Raw genomic sequence first — 24,486 nt, forward strand, 5'->3', positions numbered from 1 at the left:
CAATTCGGAACAACTAAAATCGATTGGACCGGACACCGGACCGCACCGCAGTCTATTTTGACAACTTTGACATTTAGGAATAACAAAGGGGGTTGGCTGGCTGATTTTTGGATTGGAAATATTGGAATGGGACATTTATTGAAAAAACTCAATGATATTAACATGCTTGCCGACTACAACCAATCAAAGAAATCTGGAACATGAGTGGCACTACAATTTACTAATTGAAGACTGTGTCTAATCCTCAAAATGGAAGATGAGGACTACACCGAAAACACATGGACTTACATCTCATTGTGCGCTGAACCAACGTTGTATGAGGGACTCAGGTTCGCTAAAGATCTGATAATTGCCAATTTAGTACTACGTTTCATAATCCAGACAATCTCACTGCCTCATAATGTACGACATAGTATTTCCTTAGTAATCGGGAGTTTTTTACTGTACTACAGCATCGGACCGGCATCTTTCTGGACTATAGGGCTAACCAGTGGTTCTTATTTTTTAATAATTTTGTTATCATGCATTACTAAACGATGGCGTGGATTAATAATTTCCTTAGCAGTAATCTCATTTCTCTTAGCATGTGAAGTGTATGTAGTTAATCCTAAAATGTGGCAACAAATAAGAGGCATCCAAATGATTGCTGCAATGAAAATAATTTCAGTTGCAATTGAATTGGATAGAAATTTGTTTAAACAAATGTTGAATCCTGTAGAATATGGAGGTTACTTAATGTGCCCAGCAAATTGTATTTTAGGTCCTTGGATATCCTTCCATACATATAATAATTATTTAGATGTCAGATTTTTGACCAGAAGGTGGTTTAAAATTATATTTTTCAATTTATTTTTGGCAATGTTCTTTTTAGTTTTATCCAATTGTATTGTTCCCTGGTACATTGATGATGATATAACTAAGTGGTTGGTTGCATATCGAGATGCTCAAGCATTCAGGATGTCTCATTATTTTATTTCTAGTATGTCCATTGTTTCTATGGTTAGCGCTGGTTTTGGCCTTACAAATGATTGTCATTCAGAACTTCAAGTGACTAAGCCATTATTTATAGAGTTACCAAGATCACTTGTGCAGGTTGTAATTTACTGGAATGTTCCCATGCATCAATGGTTAAAAAATTATGTGTTTAAGGCCTGTCAACCTTATGGTCAATTCACTGCTATATTTGTCACTTATGCTGTTTCATCATTGCTCCATGGTCTAAACTTTCAGTTCTCTGCAGTGCTTCTCAGTATAGGGACTTTTTCATATATTGAATACAATTTTCGTAATAAAGTAGCATCAGCATTAGAAGTATGTTGTTTGGCTAATCCTTGTGCAAAACAGTGTGATCACAAAAACAAAAAAAATAGTTTTCTAGCTGTAATTACAAATGCACTTTTCTCATTTATTACTATTATTCACCTGGCTTACCTTGGAGTTATGTTTGAGGCATCATTTTCGATTCAGGAGTCTGGGTATTCATATTATCATACTATTAGCAAATGGGAGGATCTCAATTACTTTAGTCATGGATTTGCATTTTTTATGTATGTAATCTATCTAATGATGTAATATCCTAATTGAATGCACAAAAACAACTTTTAAAATTGCAGTAAAGTATTAAAGATTTTTAAGATATTTTACTAATCTCCCTTGAATGTAGGTATTATTTTTACATGGTACCATAGTGTCATTTATTTGTGATTGCATCAGTATTTTAAGATTTTTGTAAATTTCCATTAGGCATAATTTTATAACATCTTCTAATTCTAGGAATAAAATTTTTTATCTTTATTAAACCAATTTATTTAAGTAGTCTTATTTATTCTAATCTGTACAATAAATTGTTAATATACCATTTATCTTTCATTTTAATCACCCATCATAAGATACACACACATACATTTGCAATTTATTTTTCATGAATGTTAAGAGTAATAACTTGAAATCTTCTAGTCAGGTTTAAGATTATTTCTCCAGGTCCCAGATCTGAAGAGACAAGTTTTTGAGTAGTGTTGAATTCAGTAAGGTTTGATCTTCATGAGTTAAAAATAGTGTCAATTTTAACCATTCTAGGGATTCTAAGGATTCTAGGGACAATTTTCTTTAATTGCAATAAAAAAAATGTTAAATCCATCTTATTTCATCATCTGTTACACAAAATCCCTTTTCTAGTTGAATATTATATGACTTTATTTTTGCCATATAATTATTATCCTTATCATATGATACACCTATCTTATAGTTTACTCCTTCCAGACAAGGAAATTCACAACAGGGTTCTTGATTGTCTGACACATCTTTATGTGAATTAAAATATTCTGGTTTTGTGTAAAGGACTATTACATTATGTTCTCTGGTAACGTGTTGAATTTTTGATAAAACTCTCTTTAAATAGGTATCCATTTTTTGTATTTTGTAACCTTGTTCTGACCAATAAAATGCTGTTATGGTATCAAATATAATCATCGATATGTTTGGATGTGCAGTTAAAACATTTTCTAGGTTGTATAATGTTGTATAATATTGGGTCGCGTCATAAATCTCCACAACAAACAAATTATTGAACAATCCTTCTATAATGTCATCAATTTTATCACCAGTAAATGTTGTATTAGCCATTATTTTCGTTCGCACTCTGCTCATGAGAGAGACATAGCTAAAATTTCCACTGCAATTAAACATTAAAAGACCCATTTCAGCACCACCAAAATTTGCAGGTAATAAATTGGTACAAATTATATCGGTAAGAAGGCATTGGGGGGCATCTTCACTGAATGTTATCTCAATAACTTCTCTAGGCTTTGGATCAGATTGAAACAACGGTGGGTAAAAATTTTGAATTGTGGGTTTCTTAGTCAGCCTTGCAAGTAATTGAATTCCTGATTCTACTTTCAACGTTGATGTAGACATTATGTTAATATCTTAATCCTTTAGCGTCAGGAAATAAATAATATTTCAAACAAAGTAGGTATTTACGTGCTCTGTGTTTACTATTTTCAAATTGTTCAAAAAATTCTGACAACTGCTCAATTTGACAGTTTTGACACTGTTGAAGTTCTTTAATTTTTGAGGAAAAGGCAATGACATTATTGTACCTACTATACAGCCAAATTTTCAGATATTTTCATTCAACTACAATGAACTACAACGCGTGCAACTAGACGAACGAAAATCACAAACTCGTATCGCGGTGTCACTTTGACAGCTAGTTCAAACGAACACAAAACGCAACTGCTTCTTTATGAAAACGAAAGAAAGCTTTAATACGTACTTTATTTACGATACTGAATCGAATACGATACGAAATTCAATCGTATGCCAAAGATAATATAACACAAATGTAAATGCGTAGCCCATAGACTAAAGAGTATGGTGGATAGCTGTCATATTTGACGTACAAAGCGATGGCTTGGCTTTCGGTTTTCATGAAAATTGCAACAATTTATTTCAATTTAGTGTGGTAAACGGAAAAATACCATTATTGTTGCTGCAAATAAAAGTGATTCGTTTATATTACCTGCTTAAGAAAGCATATACAAGCAGAAAAATAGAACTGAATATCGAGTGATAGTGATGCTCTAAAAAACCTATTTGTTTTGCAAAGATGGCCAGTCCGTCTCCTCAAAGCAGTCCTATGCCTCCGCCGCAGGCTCCCAGTCCAATGGGGCCTCCTACTCAGAGCCCAGCGCCGCCGCAGTCACCGCACAGTCCGTACAACCAACAACACGTAAATGGTCCACCGCCGTCTCACCCGCCTGGTCCTGGTCAACCGCCCATGCCGAATCATATGTCTCCTTCCGGCGCTCCCTTACATCCTATTGCATCTAATTCCAATGGTCCTCCGGGAGTACCTCAACAACATCCTGGAATGCCTCCAAGTGGACATCAAATGCCTCCACACATGGTTGGGCCTCATATGTCAGGTCCCTCGGGCCACCCCATGCCTGCCGGTGCTCATCCACCTGGCCCCAATGGCCATCCTAACATGCCAGGAAATGCACCACATCCCAATATGCCAGGGCAAGGCCCACCACATGGCTACATGCAACATCAAATTGGACATCTACCTCCAGGCCAGGTAAGCATCAGTATTCTTATAATTCTTTGCTGTTTATTTATGGAATTTAGGATTAAAAAGACATGTAATAACATCAAGTTTTAATTAAAATTATTTATCAGTTATTTGCATAGAAATCTTATTAACCTTTAACTACCGACCTATACGTCTCTCAGACGTAATAAATTTTCATTTTGAAATTTTTCTAAAATCACGCCACCTTCGGCGTCGTCTCTCCCGCTACCTTCCTAACTCCGCGTCGCAAGCCCCCAGTCGACTTTGCGTCCGCGGTAAGTTCATATGTCCATGTATCGAAGCGATCGACGTCTCACAGACGTAAGTACGGTGTTTATGTAACAAAATTTCGTAAGCTAAAACAAGGGCGAGATCAGTCGTGGCCGATTTTTATCCTCGCTAGTACGTGAATTAGTCCTCCCAGAAATGAAACTACGCATTTACAATGATAGAATCCTATCGAGCGAGTTTTAGGACCCGCCGATATGCCCGAGCCTCTACCACCAAAAAAATATCCAAATCCAGATCCAGGTGTTAGAAAGACGTGTGCAATCTGTCCCGTACGGTTAAAAAGGCGAACGAGTACTGTTACTGCAAATTTAAGAAACAAATGTACCTTACTTGCTGCGTAAAAATATGCAGTGACTGCAAACGTACGTAGTGAATGTACCAAATATTCAAGGGCTGTCATTTTTTTTATATTGTTACTAAGAAGTAAGATTTATGTTTTATTTTGATAATTGTTTACAAAAGATAACATATTTTAAACTCATTCGTTGTTTAATATTTAATTTGAGTGAAATACAAACCTAAAGTAAGACCTTAAAATTAAGTGCCAAATAATCGTGACCTCTCGAATAAATGTTGATTTTACCTGAAAAATAACGTGTATATTTTTGAAATCCTGTAGTTTAATTACCTTAAATAACAATCTTTTTAATGCATAAAATAGAAAAATGTAGCATGCAAATACACTTGTAATTTCATTACTTAAATTTTTACGTCTCTCAGACGCCACATCGGCGTAAGTGCTGCGTTTAGACCAGGTCGGCAGCTAAAGGTTAAGTAATTTATGTGCTCCTACCATTAGAGCTAGATATGTGTAAGTATTTTTAGTATGCCTTGTCTGATGGTTAAACAATGGCCCATAGATCTCTTTACTTATTAATAGAATCTCATTTATTATTGTAATAAATTCCTGTGTTAAGTATCCTATGTGTGCAGATTGTGGAAAGTTTTCTTCTTTATATTGCATATGTATTGTAGAAACTATGGGTACATTAAAATGTTTCTTGATCCAATCTGCACTGTTACCTGAAACATTGTCTGCAAAAAAAAAATATAAACAGTAATCATTTTGAATCACTAAATTTTAAAGATAATCTAGATTTCTGATATTTAGTCTAATGTATTTCTTTGTATTAGAAGAAATGTACTTACAAAAAAATCTGCCTGTACTGCCATGATAGTAGGTAGAATTATACTTCTGATGTACCTTTTCACATGCAGACATAATTATCTCCATCTGATACAACAAATGTATTTATCTGATGTTATTACATTCCTCTTTTTAATATGTGAAGTATTAAATTAATTTACTTGAATAGGTTCCGTATGGTTTGATAATAATTGTGATAACGAAAATGTAGTATTTTAATCATTATTATCATCATCACATAGGCCTCTTCCAATGATTTCCACAATGGCCAGTTGGTGGTGGCCTGCATCAAGCGCCTGTCCGCTACCTTAATATTTTAATCATATTATGTGGAATTAAAATCATGATTATGCTTACCTTTTAACTTTAGACAAAAACTACTACAAGAAACTGCCCAAATATCTTACCAAGACTCCATGATTATAAGATTGCATAGTAGTATCACAATATGGCAAAGTTATGAGTCTGCCACCAAAACCTTTCAAATTAAAAAATGCCATTAAGCTGGTTGCATGACTATTGAGAAATTCTGACAGAGCTTTTGGTTCTTCCTCACATAGGGGTTTATGACCCATGTAAATTGAGTCGCACTCACTGCCATCTCCAACTGAAATTAATGATGAAACTACTTCATGTTGGATGTAACATTCCACCTCATAAGTGGTTTAGAACAAATGCAATTTTATTGAAAAATTACTTATAAACAAATATGTACTTACAACCTAAAGATGTTCCAAAGTACCAATTTCTATCAATGTTTACTCCCACTGCAATATCTTTATTTAAATAATATTCTGAATAACACTTCTTTTTTGGGAAAAATGCTTTTCTATTCTTGTCCCAGAATCTATCCTAAAAATTATTTATTTTCTTTTAAAACCCTGCAATATTATATTACTCAATACATAACATATATTTGGCTACAATAATACATACCTTGGCCATGCTAAAGGCATATCCATCTGGATTTAAAATGGGGAGAAAATAAAAATTGTAATACTCCATTAAAACAATGAAATCTTTATTGCTCTGAAGGTCGTTAATAATTTTAAAAATGATTGCTGATGACATCCAATCTTTTCCTTGTTCCCCACCAACAATGACTACTGCAGGATTTTCTTTCCATTTGGCAATAGATAGTATGAACAGCTCTCTTTTCTCATATGTATTAGAAATTACTATTTTCTCCAATAAAGGATTCAATTTTTGTTGTCTGCTTATCCACATTCCTATATCTTCCCATTTAAGGAATCCATCACTCATACTGTAAAATTTAATGGTATTCCCTACTAATGATTTATTCTGTCCTTGATAATATTGACCTCCTCTGTGTGAGTTAACAATGAAATAATAAATATACATATTTAGGTTTCCCTAACCAGATATCTTTAATGGAAGAATGCTTTCATAAACTATGTTCTAAAAATCATCATAAAATAATCCTGAAATAACTTACCTTGTAGAAATCATCATGCATTACGTATTCAATTCCCTCATATTAAAGTTGTTGTTCAAACTGTTCAATTTTTAATTGAAGAATGCTTTCATAAACAATGTTCTAAAATCGTCATTAAATAATACTGAAATAACTTGCCTTGTAAATAAATCATCATGTATTACGTATTCAATTCCTTCATATTGAAGTTGTTGTTCAAACTGTTTAACACAGCATTTGTCCACAATAACGTGCATCGGTATTGCAGCTTCATTTGTTACACCATTCAAGAAAACTACAGAGTCATTGTTCATTTGCAAACTATAAAGAATAGATCGTTCATGAAAATTAAAGGCAGTGACCTCATAGAATTTGTTGTAATTCTTAAAAATAGTTTCCGTAGTTTCTGTAATTAATAAATAGAATATTGTTAGTTCTACTATTGCCATATTCAAATAGGAATGTTTAATTTCAACTGACAATTTTATTTCAGTAAGGTCATGATTTTTTAGTTTTAATAGAACATAACATTTTGTAAAATTGGAATGACATTTATTTGAGCAGACCTAATCGATTTAATAGTTTATTATTCAAGTTAATTAATTCGCAGCCTCCACATTCCATGGGCGGTGGTCCCCCGCCACCCGGCAACGGGCCTCAAGGACCTCCCGGCGGACCGTTGCCGCTGTCGGGTCCCCCGCCGCACGGCGTCCACCCTCAGGGAATGCCGCCCACGGCGCCGGGGCACATGCCGCCGCACCACGCGATGATGCCGGGCCAGGGCCCGCCGCACGGGGCCGGGCCGGCCTACGGGCACCCGCCGCCCGCCGCGGGCGCGCCGGCGCTGCCCGCGGGCCAGCCGGCGCCGGGGCAGCCGCAGCCCGGCGCGCCGCAGCACCCGCCCGCCGCCCAGACTCCGCCCCACGGCCAAGCTCCGCCGCCGGTCACGTCCTCCGCCAACGGCGCGCCATCCGCTTCGTCGCCCATGCAAGGATCCTTGGCAGCTCCCGGTCAAGACAATTTGAATGCGATCCAACGCACCATCGACTCGATGGAAGAGAAAGGTTTACAGGAGGACCCGAGATACTCGCAGCTGCTCGCGTTGCGCGCTCGCACCAATAACGCGCAAGATCCCAACAAGGGTCTCTTCTCGAACAATCAGCTCTGTCAACTGAAGTGAGTCGATATTAGTTGGAGCGTTCATAACATTGGTAAATTAGATCAGCGATAATAACGAGACGATTTACGTTTCAGGGCTCAAATATCAGCGTACCGAAATCTCGCTCGCAATCAGCCCATATCGCAGCAAGTGGCGATGATGGCGTCCGGCAAGAGGACGGGCGAGGCGCCCCCGGAGTGCCCGACGCCGCCGGCGCAGCCGCCCTACGGCGAGGGGCAGGGGCCGCCCAGCGCGGGCGCGGGCCCGGCCGGCAAGGCGGGCGGCGGCGCGGCGGGCGACGCGGCCCGCGGCGGCGGGGGCGCCCCGCCCACCCCCTTACCTATGACGGGGCAAATGGCGCCGCCCACGCAACCCACTCCACCTCTCGTCAATCCGGTAACTATGAAGTTTCAAAATTGACACCTCATCGTTTTAATTCTTTCTTTGATTTTTTTACTAAATTAGCCATTCTCTTTCTGGCAGCCGATGGGTGGAGCGCCTCCTCTACGAGGGCCCGCTCCGTTAAGGCCTCCCGGCCCTGGAGCACCTGGCTTACCCAATCAACAACAGGTGATAGATAAATAAATGATAATATAATTTGATACTATTCTTATTCATTTGAAAATTTTGACTATGTATAAAACGATGGTTTATTCTACCTTTACAGCCTGGAGGACCCATGCCTGGAGCTAAGCAGAATCGTATAACTAGCATTCCTAAGCCGGTGGGATTAGATCCTCTCCAAATATTAAACGAACGAGAAAACAGGTGAGCTTCTAGAGTTCTAATTCAATTTTACAATTAGCAAGTCTAAATACAGGACATAATAAAATGAATCCACTAATTTTCATGCAGGATTGCAGCTCGTATCGCTCATCGCATCGAATTACTTTCCAACCTCCCTGCGAGTATATCTGATGATTTGAGGCTGCAAGCTCAAATTGAGTTGAGAGCCCTACGCGTATTAAATTTCCAAAAGCAGTTGCGCGCTGAAATTCTGGGCCAAGTTCGCCGAGACACAACCTTAGAGACGGCTGTAAACATCAAAGCTTATAAACGCACTAAGAGACAAGGCTTGCGTGAAGCGCGTGCCACCGAGAAGTTAGAAAAGCAACAGAAACTGGAAGCCGAAAGGAAACGCCGACAGAAACATCAAGAATTCCTTCAGACTGTCTTACAACATGGTAAGATACCTTAAAAACGTTTTTTTTTCTTTGACTGCCTTATTATGATCTTAATTTCAATGGTGCGATCTATTTCAGCCAAGGACTTCAAGGAATATCACAGGAACAACATTGCGAAGCTGTCACGTATGAACAAGTCCATAATGAACTACCACGCCAACGCCGAGCGCGAACAGAAGAAGGAACAAGAGCGTATAGAAAAGGAGCGTATGCGTCGGTGAGTGATACTTACTCTATACGAGTTAGTATAATTATTATTTATTTATTCTTACTAGTTTTAATGAAACGTCTTTCTTTCCCATACAGTTTGATGGCGGAGGACGAAGAAGGTTACAGAAAACTTATCGATCAGAAGAAAGACAAACGTTTAGCGTTCCTGCTGTCTCAGACAGACGAATACATCGCCAGCCTCACGGAGATGGTCAAGCAACACAAGCAGGAGCAACGAAAGAAACAAGTCGAGGAGGAACGAAGGAAGAGGGTAAGAGATTATTTTTCTTAATGAAGAAGATTAGAGAATTTTCTTTCTTGGTTCTCTATATTTATGTATCATTTTAATTTATTTAGAAGTCACGAAAGAAGAAGCTTCTGGAAGGCGGCGAGATCGACGCCATGGATGATAGCTCCCAAACATCTGACTCTCGCGTTAGCGTCATGGATCCCAAAACAGGCGAGGTATATTATTTTGATACAACTTTGTATTTATTTCACTAGATCGATTTATAGTTCTAAATCACTATAAAACAATTTTAGATTCTCAAAGGCGAAGATGCGCCATTGCTGTCTCAACTTAAAGATTGGATGGAAACCCATCCAGGGTGGGAAGTCCTCTCCGATTCTGAGGACTCTGGCGATGATAGTCAGGATGATGATGGTAAGTATTTTAGTATATTTAGTGATTACTAACTTACTTTTAATGTCTAAAGTCTTTTTTTTTTTTGCAAACAAATACAATATTTATTGCATGCATTTCAACTTTCTTCATCATTTGCATTGAATCATAGTAATTTCTAATACGATTTTGAAATTGCAGAAAGGAAAGAAAGGAGGGACAAGAAAGACGAAAAGTCCGACAGAGAAAAGACAGAGGAAGAGAAGGCGCGGGACATGATCAAGAAGGCCAAGGTGGAGGACGACGAGTACAAGACGGAGGAACAAACTTATTACAGGTAAAATACAGATAACAGCACATCGGACTATACATTTACGTTGCAAAATAGCTCATACGAGGGCGGCACTGAAAATTTCGGGAATCAAGGAAGTGAAACAACGTTACTATTTAAAAATGTATTTATTGCTTTTTAAAGTATTCACCGCGAACATTGACACATTTTTCCATACACGAAACCAATCATTGAAGCAACCATTGCATTCGGAAGTTTGGGTCTCCAAAATGGCCGTTTTGTAGGCTTCCACAGCTTCTTCAGGTGATGAAAATCTCTGACCACGCAATTTATTCTTAATTTTAGGGAATGTATAGAAATCATTAGGGCTTAGGTCGGGGCTGTACGGCGGATGGACTAATAATTCAATGTTTTCTTGCTCTAAAAACTCTTTTGTTCAGTGCGCGGTGTGAGAACTCGCATTGTCGTGATGGAGGATGATGCGGCGGTTGCAGTTCTCTTTACGGAGTTCAGAAACGACCTGTGGCAAACAAATGCTAGCATACTAATCTGCATTAACCGTTCTTTGTCCCCCAAGAGGAATAGTCGCAACATGGCTGGTTTTGGAGACAAACGTGGCCACCATTTTTTTGCAACACTCCGTGAACGAAAAATTTTTGTTGGCTTTAATTCATTTTCGAACACCCAAACTCGTGACTGGTTTTTTGTTTCGGGTTCGTACGCGTATATCCATGATTCGTCACCTGATACGATGTTGTATACAGCATTTGAGGATCCTGCATGTAATCTCCCGAGAGTTCTGACGCACCAAGTAACGCGAGCCGCTTTTTGCTCTTCACAGAGCGAATGCGGTATCCATCGGGAAAACAACTTTTTTACACCTAATTGTTCATGCAAGATTATTTGTATTTGACTCATGCCAATGTCTAAAGTTGCCTGAATTTCGCGGTATATCACATGTCGATCTTCTTCAATCAGCTTACGCACAGCATCAACGTTTTCTTAGGTGACTGCAGTTTTTGGACGACCTTGACGGGGATCATCACTGAGCTTGACACGTCCACGTTGAAATTCAGGAAACCAGCGATAAATTGTGGTTTTGGATGGGGCTTCATTACCAAATGCAGAAATCATCCGGTCAACACACTGTTTTTGTGTTAAACCACTTCAAAAGTCATAATAAATCATCGCTCTTGAATTTTCTCGAGTCAATTCCATTTTCTCAACGACTAAACAAGTTTGACAAGACCTTGTGATACGACCGAGAATCTTTTTTTAAATAAATAAATGGTATACGATTTTTAAAACCCTGGAGTTTGCAATTAAATAGATTTTAATATGACTGGAACAGTGGAACTATTCCATTCCCGATACTTTTAGTGCAGCCCTCGTATAACAGCTACGTAGATTCTACACTATTTAGCTTTACGTGCTGCTGTACATTATGGTCTTTTTTCTTTTCTTTAAAAAGCTAAATGCTAAATGTGTGTACACAACATGATTTTTCACTTGATGAATCAAATGATTTTTTTATTTCAGTATTGCTCACACAGTACACGAGTCGGTGACAGAACAAGCAAGTATCATGGTGAATGGCAACCTAAAGGAGTATCAAATCAAGGTAATAAAACACATAAATAGTATTTCGTTTTGTATAAAATCACGGTTCAAGTAGTAATACTTAAATATACTTTTATTGTACTAGGGCCTTGAATGGCTGGTGTCGTTGTTCAACAACAATCTCAATGGGATCCTGGCTGATGAGATGGGTCTAGGTAAAACCATCCAAACGATTGCATTGGTCACGTATCTCATGGAGAAGAAGAAAGTAAACGGGCCATTCCTCATAATCGTTCCTTTGAGGTAAGTGTCGAAAATCTTAAACTAACTTCTTTTATGACACTAGATAAGGTGCATATTAATAGTCATTTTCATGTGGTTTTCTGTTGCGATTGGTATTTTAGTAAACTATGAACTCTGTTTCTAGTAATTCTCTGACAAAGATTGTGGTTTATAGATCATACCTTTTCTTGTAGAGAGCACGTTACGCATGAGATTCGATTCAGCTTCAATTTACTAATGATGATGATCTTCTAGGACAGTGATATAAACTGTAGTCACCGTATTACAACTTTATAATATTGTCAGTTGAAAAACAATGAAAAATACCTGCCTTCTCTGTCTGTAAAGGATTAGAGCGGTTTAGCACTATATCCAATCCAATTCCGTGAAAATACATCCCAGAGTAGTCGTAGAATTGTTTGTATGGTAGTTTACGCACTAGATTCTATTTCTCATTCGATTTTCTATTTACTTTTCTGTATCAATGTGAAACCGCCCTTAAGTTTTCTTGTATGTTTTTATTAATGTAACATTTCCCACCAGTACGCTGTCCAACTGGGTGCTGGAGTTCGAGAAGTGGGCGCCGACGGTGGCCGTGGTGTCGTACAAGGGCTCGCCGGGCTCGCGCCGCCTCGTGCAGACGCAGATGCGCTCCACCAAGTTCAACGTGCTGCTCACCACCTACGAGTACGTCATCAAGGACAAGGCGGTGCTGGCCAAGGTGAGTGCCACTACCGTACACTCAGCGTCAAATAGTTCGTGACACCCAAAGTGACCAAAAAGTTGACAACACGACCTTATTCCATTCTAATGAAGGCGTTTTTGGCAACTTTGGATGTCACGAAGTATGTATTTGACGCTGACGGTACCATAAGGCTACAACTTGCGCAGCTGTGCGGAGTGAGAACCCGTTCCGACCGTCCGACACGCTATTGGCCCGGTTTTCGTTATGTTCTTTGTTCGGTTGGATTTCATTATGATTGGTTATTCAAATTGTTTTTTTTTTCTCCGTTCCGCCTTGGTGGAAACTGGCCCTTACACTTTAGTTGCACCGCTGGTACAATTTGCTGGCGCTCGCGCCGTGTGCCCGTTCCCCGCCGCGCGCGTCCGCGCCATACTGAGCTCATACGATTTTTTGACTCTGACGTTGCGTGCACCCGCGCAAGTTTTAGCGTAAACCCCTAATCGTAAAATTCTGATACTAGTGGGTGGGAGTTGCTGGATTATTCCCACGTGTTTCATTGCTGCCACTCTTGGCTTGTGTAACCAACTAGTCAGCGCAAATACGCATAATTTACCAATTGTTAAATGATTCCCAGGTCCAATGGAAGTACATGATCATCGACGAGGGCCACCGCATGAAGAACCACCACTGCAAGCTGACGCAGGTGCTGAACACGCACTACGTGGCGCCGCACCGCCTGCTGCTGACGGGCACGCCGCTGCAGAACAAGCTGCCCGAGCTGTGGGCGCTGCTCAACTTCCTGCTGCCCTCCATCTTCAAGAGCTGCTCCACCTTCGAGCAGTGGTTCAACGCGCCCTTCGCCACCACCGGCGAGAAGGTACTGTGTCTCTTGCCAGGAACAAGTTCTGACGGGCACGCCGCTGCAGAACAAGCTGCCCGAGCTGTGGGCGCTGCTCAACTTCCTGCTGCCCTCCATCTTCAAGAGCTGCTCCACCTTCGAGCAGTGGTTCAACGCGCCCTTCGCCACCACCGGCGAGAAGGTACTGTGTCTCTTGCCAGGAACAAGTTCTGACGGGCACGCCGCTGCAGAACAAGCTGCCCGAGCTGTGGGCGCTGCTCAACTTCCTGCTTTGTGCCTCTTGTTTGGAATAAGTTGCTTTTCCTGCTCCATTACCTACAAAGGCACCCACAAGACTAAAAATGTCAAGGCCCCCGAGGTCAAGTCCCTAATCGCGCTGCTTCAGGCCGATGGTCCCGGGGCCCCCAGTTAAGCTGAGGGGCCCTAGTTAAGCTCTTTAGCTTTGTCGCCCCGGGCCTCTGACGGGCTTAGTCCGCCACTGCTTACAGAAGTACAGAACATCAGACTACATTTTTGTTACAAGTAAAAACGAGGCCACTGGCAGGCAATGTTTAGTTTGATGTGCCGTCGTCTATACATCTGAAGAGTTCTTAAATGCTAATGCTTAATGCCTCATATTAGTTTAGCATAGCAAATCTGACTTACCCGCTGGTTCCAGGTGGAACTGAACGAAGAAGAAACCATCCTGATCATCCGTCGTCTGCACAAAGTGCTGCGGCCTTTCCTGCTGCGGCGACTCAAGAAAGAAGTGGAGAGCCAGCTGCCAGACAAGGTCGAATACATCATCAAGTGCGACATGAGCGGCCTGCAACGAGTGCTTTACAAGTAAGACAGCTAAAAGTCATTTATTTTCTACAAATATGATTTTATAAAGCGCTTTTACTACTAAGTTACAGCTGGAAAAACATCTTTGAAGAGATGATCTATCTGGTCTGTTTTTACCATGTATTGTTTTTTTGTAAGGTTTCAGTATCCCTCGTCATTCAAGGTCGTTAAATGTGGCGATCAATCCGATCCATATTTGGGTGTATCAAGCAGAATGCATGAATTAAATGTTAATGTTTTGCCCTTCTAATGATACCGAGAAATTACTTCACATGCTATTATAATATTCTACACAGGCATATTATAATAATGAGTATTACACAAGTCTGATGCTTTTCTCGAAGTTTATTGTCTAGTTTGAACGTACCTTTTAAGGGCCTGTGCACACTTTGTTTTTCAAACGGCTCGACGGCTCGCTTAAAAACAACGTGATGGCCTTCAGCCTCACCATTAACAAGCATCTCAAAGCATACTCTCCCCAGGCACATGCAGTCCAAGGGCGTGCTGCTGACGGACGGCTCGGAGAAGGGCAACAAGGGCAAGGGCGGCGCGAAGGCGCTCATGAACACCATCGTGCAGCTGCGCAAGCTCTGCAACCACCCCTTCATGTTCCACCACATCGAGGAGAAGTTCTGCGACCACGTCGGCACGGGCGGCGGCGTCGTCACTGGGTAAGCGTTTACAAACGCTCACATTCTGAGTTGTCAACTACTATTGAAGCTCTTGATTCACTGCACTCGCCAGTGGCGCTAAAGCCTTGATCACACGTACCGAGAAAATGGGCGAGACAGTGCTCTCGTAGTAGTAGATGTATGAACATACGCACCGAGTACTCGGCCGAGAGCACTGTCTCGCCCGTTTTCTCGGTACGTGTGATCAAGGCTTGACTAATCAGCGCAAATATGATAACTCTCATAACCTTATGATTCGAATTTGAGTGCTCTCTTATTATACGATAGTCTTTCGTAAGCGCAAATACGATAGACCTCATTACGCTAACATTCCGATATGAGTGCTAGAGACAGACGGGCCGTCGGTATTACTATCACGTGACATGGCTTCTAAACCTGTCTGGTGGTCGTTGAATTTTTTTCATGTAAATACAATTTAAAGTGAGTGAATAATAGTTATCGCTTAATGTCGGCTAACAGATTCATTTTGTGTTTTGCGCTCCCACATTTGAGTTAAGGAACTAGGTTTTTTTTCAACCAGTAAACAGTCTGAAATACAGTCAACTAATAATAACTTTGTTTTCAGGCCTGATCTATACAGAGTGTCTGGGAAGTTTGAGCTATTGGACCGTATCTTGCCCAAACTGAAGCGGACGGGACACAGGGTGCTGGTCTTCTGTCAGATGACGCAGTGCATGACCATCATGGAGGACTATCTCTCCTGGAGAGGTTTCCAGTACTTGAGGTACGTATTGAAACATGCGCCATATCAAAATTATAAAAATGTGCGTTTATAGGAAAGTTACCGAGAAAACGTCAGTCTAAATCCTTTTTGCATTTGCATTCCTGTAGTTTCAGCTGCATAGCAGATTATGTGAGAGTCCTTGACGAGGCAACCGCACCATGCGCAACTAAAAGCTCCGCGTTATCTCATTCTGCTATTGGCGAGATAAGAAAAGATCACTTTTCTAATTTACTTTTTAACCGACCAGTGTTTAGCTGACGCCATGACGGGATGCCTCGGGAACAATGGCATCGCATATCCTAAGGCGCAGACCACCGATTTTTTGTTGAACGATAATTGGGTTGGGCGTAGACGGAGATGTTTGAAAGTGCGCACACTACACCGATTTGGTATCGGCCGATTCTTCATACAAATTAGAATCGGGCTCGACTATCGGCCAACTAAAAATCGATGGTCTGCGCCTAGGCTGAAACAAGATTACCACCAAGTTATTCTTATTCGAATACGTTTACAAAACAAAAGACTACATACGTCATCGTTTCCAGACTGGACGGTATGACGAAAGCGGAGGACCGAGGCGAGTTGCTGAAGAAGTTCAACGTGGCGGACTCGGACTACTTCATGTTCCTGCTGTCCACGCGCGCCGGCGGGCTCGGCCTCAACCTTCAGAGCGCAGACACCGTCATCATCTTCGACTCCGACTGGAACCCGCATCAGGTGAGATCCTAGCCTTGGCTGGCACTTGGCTTGACAAACACGTAACAATGAGCATTTTTTAAAATCCACATCGAAAAAGCTCTTGGCCTGCAACCTGCAACTCACCTGATGGAAAGTGATGAAAGGATTTGGTCCTCTAAACTGGATTGTTCTACTGATACTTGACTTAAGGTCCTATGTCCCGTAGATCGGGCAGAGGGCGTCCACAACAGTCCTCCATCGCGTTCGGTCTTGAGCTTCGCGTTAGATCTCGCTCCAGGTCTTGCCGATTTGCATCACCTCGACTGCTACAGTGCGCCGCCAAGTTTGCTTGGGGCGACCGCGTTTGCGTTTTCCTTGGGGGTTCCAATCCAGAACCTGCTTGGAGATGTGACCGGGATCCCTTCGGAGAGGCCGATCATCTATTTATAGATTTAGATGTATAAGATGGGGAATTACTTGAACTTTCAAGCCTTAGTGGTTCAGTGCAACGTAACCGCCGACGAATGTCCAATTTTAGGATTGTTTCGCGGCACCGTTTCAATGATCCCGGAGGACACCGTCGGATTTTAGTGGGTAGGGCACGCCCTTCTGGCGGAGAGAGTCCCACATAATCCACTGACCATCCCCGTCGGCCAGTGGGCATACCCACTGGCTTCTTCTTCTTCAAAGCATTGCAAATACGGAGTTTTTCTGCACTAAGGCTGGACAGTACATCAAACTATGGTGTACATATTTTTGTTTCAGAACATCACCTGTTTTGTGGTAGTAAACTCCTTTCGTATTTTTTTTACTAAAACTAGATACAGTATTGACACCTATTACATACAACCGTGCTAACGTTGGTTTTTGCGCAGGATCTGCAAGCGCAAGATCGTGCTCATCGTATCGGGCAACGTAACGAGGTGCGCGTGCTGCGACTTATGACAGTCAACTCCGTCGAAGAGAGAATTTTGGCGGCGGCCAGGTAAGTTTTTTATTGCGTTTAAACCTTAACACAACGCAATAAAGTTCAAAATAATGTCTTATTAACTCTTCCATCTAAATGGTTCTAATATACATTTCTTTTTATAGATACAAATTGAACATGGACGAAAAAGTTATTCAAGCTGGTATGTTTGATCAAAAGTCAACGGGCTCTGAGCGGCAACAGTTCTTGCAGAGTATCCTTCATCAAGACGGAGATGATGAAGAGGTAAAGCTATAAAGAAAAACTCCACAGATCTTGTGCAAGTACCATTAAATGCATTTTAGTTATTAGTCTTTTAAAATACAATAATTTTGTAATTATTTACAGGAGGAAAACGAACTCCCCGATGACGATTTGATCAATGAGATGATTGCGCGCTCTGAAGAAGAACTGGAGATCTTCAAGAAGATAGATATAGAGCGCAAGAAGACCGAGACCCAGTCTCGGCTCATCGAGGAGTCCGAGCTGCCGGACTGGCTGGTGAAGAACGACGACGAAGTTGTGTGCAATAAGGTAGGAATATCTACCTCTACTCCATATCTTCAATCAAGGTACAGTCAGCGTCACATAGCTCGTGACCAAAAACGCTGAAAATATTTTTGACTGCTTTGGATGTCACGAACTATTACGCTAACTGTACCTCATGCTAAAGACAGATTGCTAGAATTCTATAACCAGTTTATTTTCCGATTTTTATGACACTTTCCGCAATATTTGTATTTTTTGTGATCATATTATGTTAATAAAATACCCGATGATACCGATTATCATACATCATTATGATCAAAATGTGCGGTATCAACTTGCCTTTCCCATCCCATCATCAGCTGTATACGATATCCCATCTTGACATACGAACATGCACAATGTTCACATTATTCACCTATTTTGTTCATCAGGGCCAGGGTTGGAACTACATGGACGAAGACGAGTCGCTTGGGCGCGGCTCGCGCCAGCGCAAGGAGGTGGACTATACGGACTCGCTCACGGAGAAGGAGTGGCTGAAGGCCATCGACGACGAGTTCGACGAGGAGGAGGAGGAGGACGACGACGATGAGGTGCTCGATAAGAAGCGCAAGAAGGGACGCAAGCGCCGGTAAGCGGACACTTTCAGTAATGGCGCAATTTCACTAGTCGATAAGGGTCCGCATGCGGCGTGCGGGAGATTTCTGGAACGCATGCCACAGGGCCCGCAATCTGGGTGCGAAGTTTACTAAAAAATAGAAACAGGCATGGCGCGTCACAAAATCTGAATGATGAATTTCATTGGTCGATAGCACGGTCGGTATAATGCATGCGGGGAATCCCCGTAGGCGTTGTACCGAACGCGTATCGACTTGCAACTTTCATTGGTCGTTGTCTCGCATGCGGGGAGTCCCCGCATGCTGTATACCGAACGAGTTATCGATTAATGAAAATGCGCCATAAGCCTAGGCGTAGACTACCGATTTTTCGTCGACAGATAGTTTAGTCAGGCAGTTGATCACTATGGGCATGTATGGAAGTACGCTCGTTACACCGATTTGATTTTCATACAAATTAAAATGGGGCCCAACTATCGGCCGACTAAAAGTTGGTGGTCTGCGCCTAGGCTAACACTTACATAAACTGGCGCGCGTGCACTGGTGACTTTTGTCGCCGTGATTGTTTCGTCATGCAAGTCAAGCCAATCAAGTCGCCAAGTCCATGGAGATGTACGGAGGTGCGCGCACGTAGCGACAGAAACTGTTAGGCTGGTTTTAATGTCACGCGGACTGTCAGTGCGGATCGCTCCGCACAGCCGTTCTGTATGAACTGCTAGTGAGCGGAGCGGTTCCTCCGGATTGCATTACTCTAAAACGCTCCCTAGAAGTTCATACAGATTGGCCGTGCGGAGCGGGTCCACACCGGACGGTCCGCGTGACACTAAAACCAGCCTTAGCCTTTTACCACCTTCAGAGAAGCAAGTTGCGTAACCCAACCCAACTTGGGTTGCATCTCAAATCACAATACCTTCTATATTGCGAACGGCTTAGAATTAGTTTAGTGTTGGTTGTTTAAACTTTAACCCCCTTATTAATAAAGTTACACCCTTTTTTTCCGGGGAAAAATGCATTGAATTGCATACCTACCCTACGGGGACAGGGTAGGTTATGTAAGGCTCACCAAGTCAGAAGGACAAGGCATATCCACTAAAAGACCCCGGTGCTCCGTCATTCGCCTTAAGTGGGAAGGGACTGTGGGATTCCGGACAAAGCCTTCACTACCACAGTCCCTCCCGGCGTCCCGGCGATTGTCCGCCTACACGGCGGGCCCTACAGGCCCCCCAGGACGGGGGGCGACGGGTGCAGCTAGGAGCACACAGCTGTTCCCGTCCGATGGTGGTGGTGGCCTATGCAATGCAGGCGAGGGCGCCCGCACTGATTATTTTCTGAAATATTAATCAGCACCGCACTGTGGCTTCTCACACACGGTGCGGTGTGGTCGCGGCGCGGCGCCGGAGCGATGTCGCTGCGGCGTCCTGCATATAAAAATCAATGATATGCCAGACAGTGCGTTCCGGCGCCGCACCACACGCACACCGCACTTCGATTGAGCGAGACGGTGTCGTATACCACATGTGTAGTGATGTAGCAAAATGTTTGCGGTGCGGCGCCGCACCATGTGGCTTCTCACTTAGCGATTAAGGTTGCTCATGAAAATGCTACCGACGTTACCGACCATTACGAATACTTTTTCCTTTATGAGTTTTTATACTTAAATATACATATACAACGTGTCCCAAAATTCAAGGATAAACCGGCGCCGCAGGATGGACATAGTCATGACTACTTTAGGAAAAATAAGGAAAAAAATCTATCTTAATTATTTTTTAAGTTACATAATAAATTATGAAATTCTTCGAAAATTGACACCCCTTATGATATTTTACATTACCACGACCACTATTTTTTAAATATTTCTGTTTTTTTGTTTGTATCGGCAACTTAAATAGTGCTGCTGTCCATTCCAATTCTTAAAACCCCCAGAATCCTTGCAGTTTTTACACAAAAGTTAATCAAAATATGATATTTCCTTAAAATTTTGAACGATTTTTACTTTCACTCCACTTTGACTCGTCGTTTTGTAAAAAAAAAGTATGAACACTACTGCGGCAAGTTTTTTTATAAAGTTGACGCAACTATCCAAGATTCCAAAATGGTATAATACTCTAAGAAAACTAGTCGCAAAAAAGATATGCGTACCATTTTTACAAGCACTTCGCTTGTTAGTTAGTGTGGGACAAATCTTGCAACTGAATTTAAGACCAGTTCTCCTCAACCGATTGAGCTGAAATTTGGTTACATTATGTAAGTACCATGACGATGCATTATTATGGTACCATTGAGCTGGATGGAGTCTGGAGGTGACCATAGGAACTTCAAAACGAAACGGCGGAATCGCATCTAGTTTGGGTTCGTTGGATTTGTCTTTTCGAGCACTTTAGTGCTAGATGATATCCAGGATCCTGATAATGAGTCAAGAGGTGGCCAGGAGCTGGCCAAAGGAACTCCTAAACGAAATGGCGGAAGCTTATCAAATTAAGATTCGTTGGATTTGACTTCCCGAGCACTTGGACCATAAAATTGAGAAACAACTAAAAAGTGTAAAATAAAGTTATAAAAAAAAAAACTTTTTTTAAAACAAGCATGAATGCCAAATTTTAAGAAAGAATTTAACGATAAAAATAATTGTATGCAAGATTCAAATAATTTCGAAAGCTTGTAGCGCAAACAGAAAAAAAGAGGAATAAATTCCATGCGTGATTATAACTTTATTTTAAACTTTTTAGTTGTTTCTCAATCTCATGGCCTAAGTGCCCGGGAAGACAAATCCAACGAACCCAAATTCGATAAGCTTCCGCTGTTTCGTTTAGGAGTTCCTATGGCCAGCTCCTGGCCACCTCTTGACTTAATCATCAGCACTCTGGACATCATCTAGCACTAAAGTGCACGAAAAGACAAATCCAACGAACCTAAACTAGATGAAATTCTGCCGTTTCGTTTAGAAGTTCCTATGGCCACCTCCAGACTCCATCCAGCTCAATGATACCATAATATTGCATTGTCATCGTACTTACATAAGTATACCAAATTTCAGCTCAATTGGTTGAGGACAACTGGTTTTAAATTCAGTTGCAAGATTTATCCCATACTAACTAACAAGCGAAGTGCTTGTAAAAATGGTACGCTTATCTTTTTTGCGACTAGTTTTCTTAGAGTATTATACCATTTTGGAATCTTGGATAGTTGAGTCAACTTTATAAAAAACTTGCCGCAGTAGTGTTCATACTTTTTTTTTACAAAACGACGAGTCAAAGTTGAGTGAAAGTAAAAATCGTTCAAAATTTTAAAGAAATATCATATTTTGATTAACTTTTGTGTAAAAATTGCAAGGATTCTGGGGGTTTTAAGGATTGGGGTGGACAGCAGCACTACTTAGGTTGCCGATGCAAACAAAAAAACAGAAGTACTTGAAAAATTGTGGCCGTGGTAATGTAAAATATCATAAGGGGTGTCAATTTTCGACGAATTTCATTATTTATTGTGTAACTTGAAAAATAATTAAGATAGATTTTTTTTCTTATTTTTCCTAAAGTACCCATGACTATGTCCGCCCTGTGCTGCCGGCTTATCGTTGAATTTTGGGACACGTTGTATGTTACATAATTCAAGAAATATGTTTTTTTACAGTCGTAACCAAGAAGATTCTGATGACGAGGAAATAGCTAGTTCATCTAAAAAGAAGAGCAAAACTGAGATCAATCAATTGAAGAAACGCCTCAAAAATATTATGAAGAAAGTTATAGATTATGCTGACGAGTAAGTAAAGAACATTTCTTAATATAGAAACATACGCCGAGAAATTTAAAACCTTTTGAGATTATTATTTTTATTTCATCATAAGAACATGCATAAAAGCCTGTTTATTCAAAATACCTACTTTGCATAATTTCAGAGGGGGCCGAGTACTCTCCGAACCGTTTATGAAGCTACCATCACGCCGTGAGCTTCCAGATTATTACGATGTCATCAAAAAACCTTTGGACATCAAGAAGATCATGAACAGAATTGAAGAAGGCAAAGTAAGTTGCTTTAATTTCAGGTCTTTGGAAACGCGCGGGTCGCTGGCGGACGCTTCGTGTCAAACGGATAACTCATGGAATGGAATAATGTTGATAAAATATTTTTCTTTCTTTTCAGTACAACGATATCTCGGATTTAGAACGTGACTTTTTCACGCTTTGCGCAAATGCCCAGATATATAATGAAGAGGCCTCACTTATTTACGAAGATTCGGTGCGTCTGCGCAACGTATTTATCGAAGTGCGACGGCGTTATGAAGCGGGTCAGAATTCGGATGACTCTGACGATAATGATAAAGGTAAATATTGTACATTTTCTACTAACATAGTATTTTAAGAAGTCGGTTAAAAAGTGTGTGTTCATTTTATTGTTATTTACTTCGTTAACAGAGGAAGAAGAATCCGACGGTGAATCAAATCGCTCTGTCAAAATGAAAATAAAATTGAAGGGGAAAAGTAAGGGCACACCTGGACGGAAGCGCAAACAGCGCAAATACATTTCAGACGATGAAGACTATGAGGAGGATTAAACTCCCTGCTAAGTAGTGGTCAAGGCTACTGCAAGTATAAATGATAGTATATTTTAGTAGGTATATAAAATACCAATAGGTACATCATATAGTAATTAATCCCATCCATTTTATCTTTGGACATAGTTATAATTTTTAAGCCATTATTTAATTAATTACTCGACATATTTTATATTTTCACTACGAATGTGCACATGTCTATGAAATTAAAAAGAAGAATTCATCCTTACACATTTTTTTTGTTTTACTTTATAGAAATGTACTGAGAACTTACCGCATCTGAATGCATTGGCAATTTTAAGATGATTATTAATGTTATAGGTACATACTTAATCTCTTAATTCAAATGGCTAATTATGACAAAACTTGAATCATTTTTATAATATCGACTATTAATGTATGTAGTTATTATGTGTATTTGACCTTTTCATATTATTAGGGAATTTTCTAGGTGACTAATTAGCAGAGCGCTAGTAACATCGCGAGCATTTTATTCTCACTTCGCCAAAAGTACCCGAATTAGGTAAAAGGTTTGAAAATAATATAAAAATATATAAATTAAAAACTATTATAGTTATTCAAAACATATTTTTACCTACACTTTCTTGTTCTTCTAAGATAATCTGCTGGCGGTGTTCTTAGTCTAATTTTGATAATATTTTTCTTCTAATTCAGATATTTCCTGCTAATTGTTTACCTATTCTATGGACAACAATTGACGCGCCCCCTCCATATAATTGAGTACCTATTAGAAACTTAGTACCCATGATATTGCTCAGCAGCTAAACCCTTTTGCTGTGGCTGGCGTGTTTACTCATCCTGAAGAATGTGCTTATCCTAGTTCTGGTGAACGATAACTGTTTAAAATTATCCGTCCACCACATACGGCGCGATTTTACCGTGTCTCAAACTTCCGACAGTCTAATAAACCATTTATGGCTTGATTGGTGTTGCTAGTTAACGATTTATTCAAACGAGTTATCATGACTGCAGTTTGTGTCCTACTACTAACTCACAAAACGGTTTGCCGCAGGAAAAGGGTTAGAAATTTATAATTTTAAATGTAATTATTTATAATCCGAATATTTTCTCAATTATTTTGGCCTAAAAAAGGTTTTAAGATAAAGTGCGTCAGTTGTTGTAT

General features: G+C 40.6%; 3 protein-coding genes across 3 annotated transcripts; 2 read left to right on the forward strand and 1 right to left on the reverse strand.

Annotated features, from left to right (window-relative positions):
* Positions 1 to 62: 62 nt before the first annotated feature.
* On the forward strand, positions 63 to 1,984 carry por (Protein-serine O-palmitoleoyltransferase por). The gene has a single exon (XM_028320894.1). It carries the CDS (start codon positions 250 to 252, stop codon positions 1,570 to 1,572), a length of 1,323 nt encoding a protein of 440 aa, XP_028176695.1. The 5' UTR covers positions 63 to 249; the 3' UTR covers positions 1,573 to 1,984.
* Positions 1,985 to 2,043: 59 nt separating this feature from the next.
* LOC114364684 (DNA repair protein XRCC2) lies at positions 2,044 to 3,050 on the reverse strand. Its single transcript, XM_028320924.1, has one exon. It carries the CDS (start codon positions 2,911 to 2,913, stop codon positions 2,128 to 2,130), a length of 786 nt encoding a protein of 261 aa, XP_028176725.1. The 5' UTR covers positions 2,914 to 3,050; the 3' UTR covers positions 2,044 to 2,127.
* A 332-nt stretch (positions 3,051 to 3,382) lies between these two features.
* LOC114364692 (ATP-dependent helicase brm) lies at positions 3,383 to 24,457 on the forward strand. The gene is made up of 27 exons (XM_028320935.1): positions 3,383 to 4,081; positions 7,559 to 8,124; positions 8,203 to 8,503; positions 8,591 to 8,677; positions 8,775 to 8,875; positions 8,963 to 9,291; positions 9,370 to 9,508; positions 9,598 to 9,772; positions 9,859 to 9,966; positions 10,045 to 10,165; positions 10,325 to 10,460; positions 11,955 to 12,036; positions 12,121 to 12,278; positions 12,801 to 12,978; positions 13,577 to 13,819; positions 14,460 to 14,626; positions 15,109 to 15,297; positions 15,884 to 16,042; positions 16,588 to 16,759; positions 17,596 to 17,705; positions 17,813 to 17,933; positions 18,036 to 18,221; positions 18,608 to 18,804; positions 22,421 to 22,549; positions 22,686 to 22,812; positions 22,931 to 23,111; positions 23,203 to 24,457. The coding sequence occupies exons 1-27, from the start codon at positions 3,608 to 3,610 to the stop codon at positions 23,340 to 23,342; spliced, it is 5,076 nt and encodes a 1,691-aa protein (XP_028176736.1). The 5' UTR covers positions 3,383 to 3,607; the 3' UTR covers positions 23,343 to 24,457.
* Positions 24,458 to 24,486: the final 29 nt, after the last annotated feature.

The sequence above is a fragment of the Ostrinia furnacalis genome, unplaced genomic scaffold (genome assembly GCF_004193835.3).
Source record: "Ostrinia furnacalis isolate ACB-3 unplaced genomic scaffold, ASM419383v2 OfSCF0433, whole genome shotgun sequence".
Classification (NCBI taxonomy): Eukaryota; Metazoa; Arthropoda; class Insecta; order Lepidoptera; family Crambidae; genus Ostrinia; species Ostrinia furnacalis.

Excerpts from the sequence above, each read along its gene's own strand:
- LOC114364684 (XM_028320924.1), bottom strand. The coding sequence starts at position 2,913 with ATGTCTACATCAACGTTGAAAGTAGAATCAGGAATTCAATTACTTGCA.
- LOC114364692 (XM_028320935.1), top strand. The coding sequence starts at position 3,608 with ATGGCCAGTCCGTCTCCTCAAAGCAGTCCTATGCCTCCGCCGCAGGCT. Across the intron at positions 8,678-8,774 it reads GCTTACCCAATCAACAACAG|CCTGGAGGACCCATGCCTGG; the intron begins GTGATAGATAAA and ends CTACCTTTACAG. Across the intron at positions 12,037-12,120 it reads TAAAGGAGTATCAAATCAAG|GGCCTTGAATGGCTGGTGTC; the intron begins GTAATAAAACAC and ends TTATTGTACTAG.
- por (XM_028320894.1), top strand. The coding sequence starts at position 250 with ATGGAAGATGAGGACTACACCGAAAACACATGGACTTACATCTCATTG.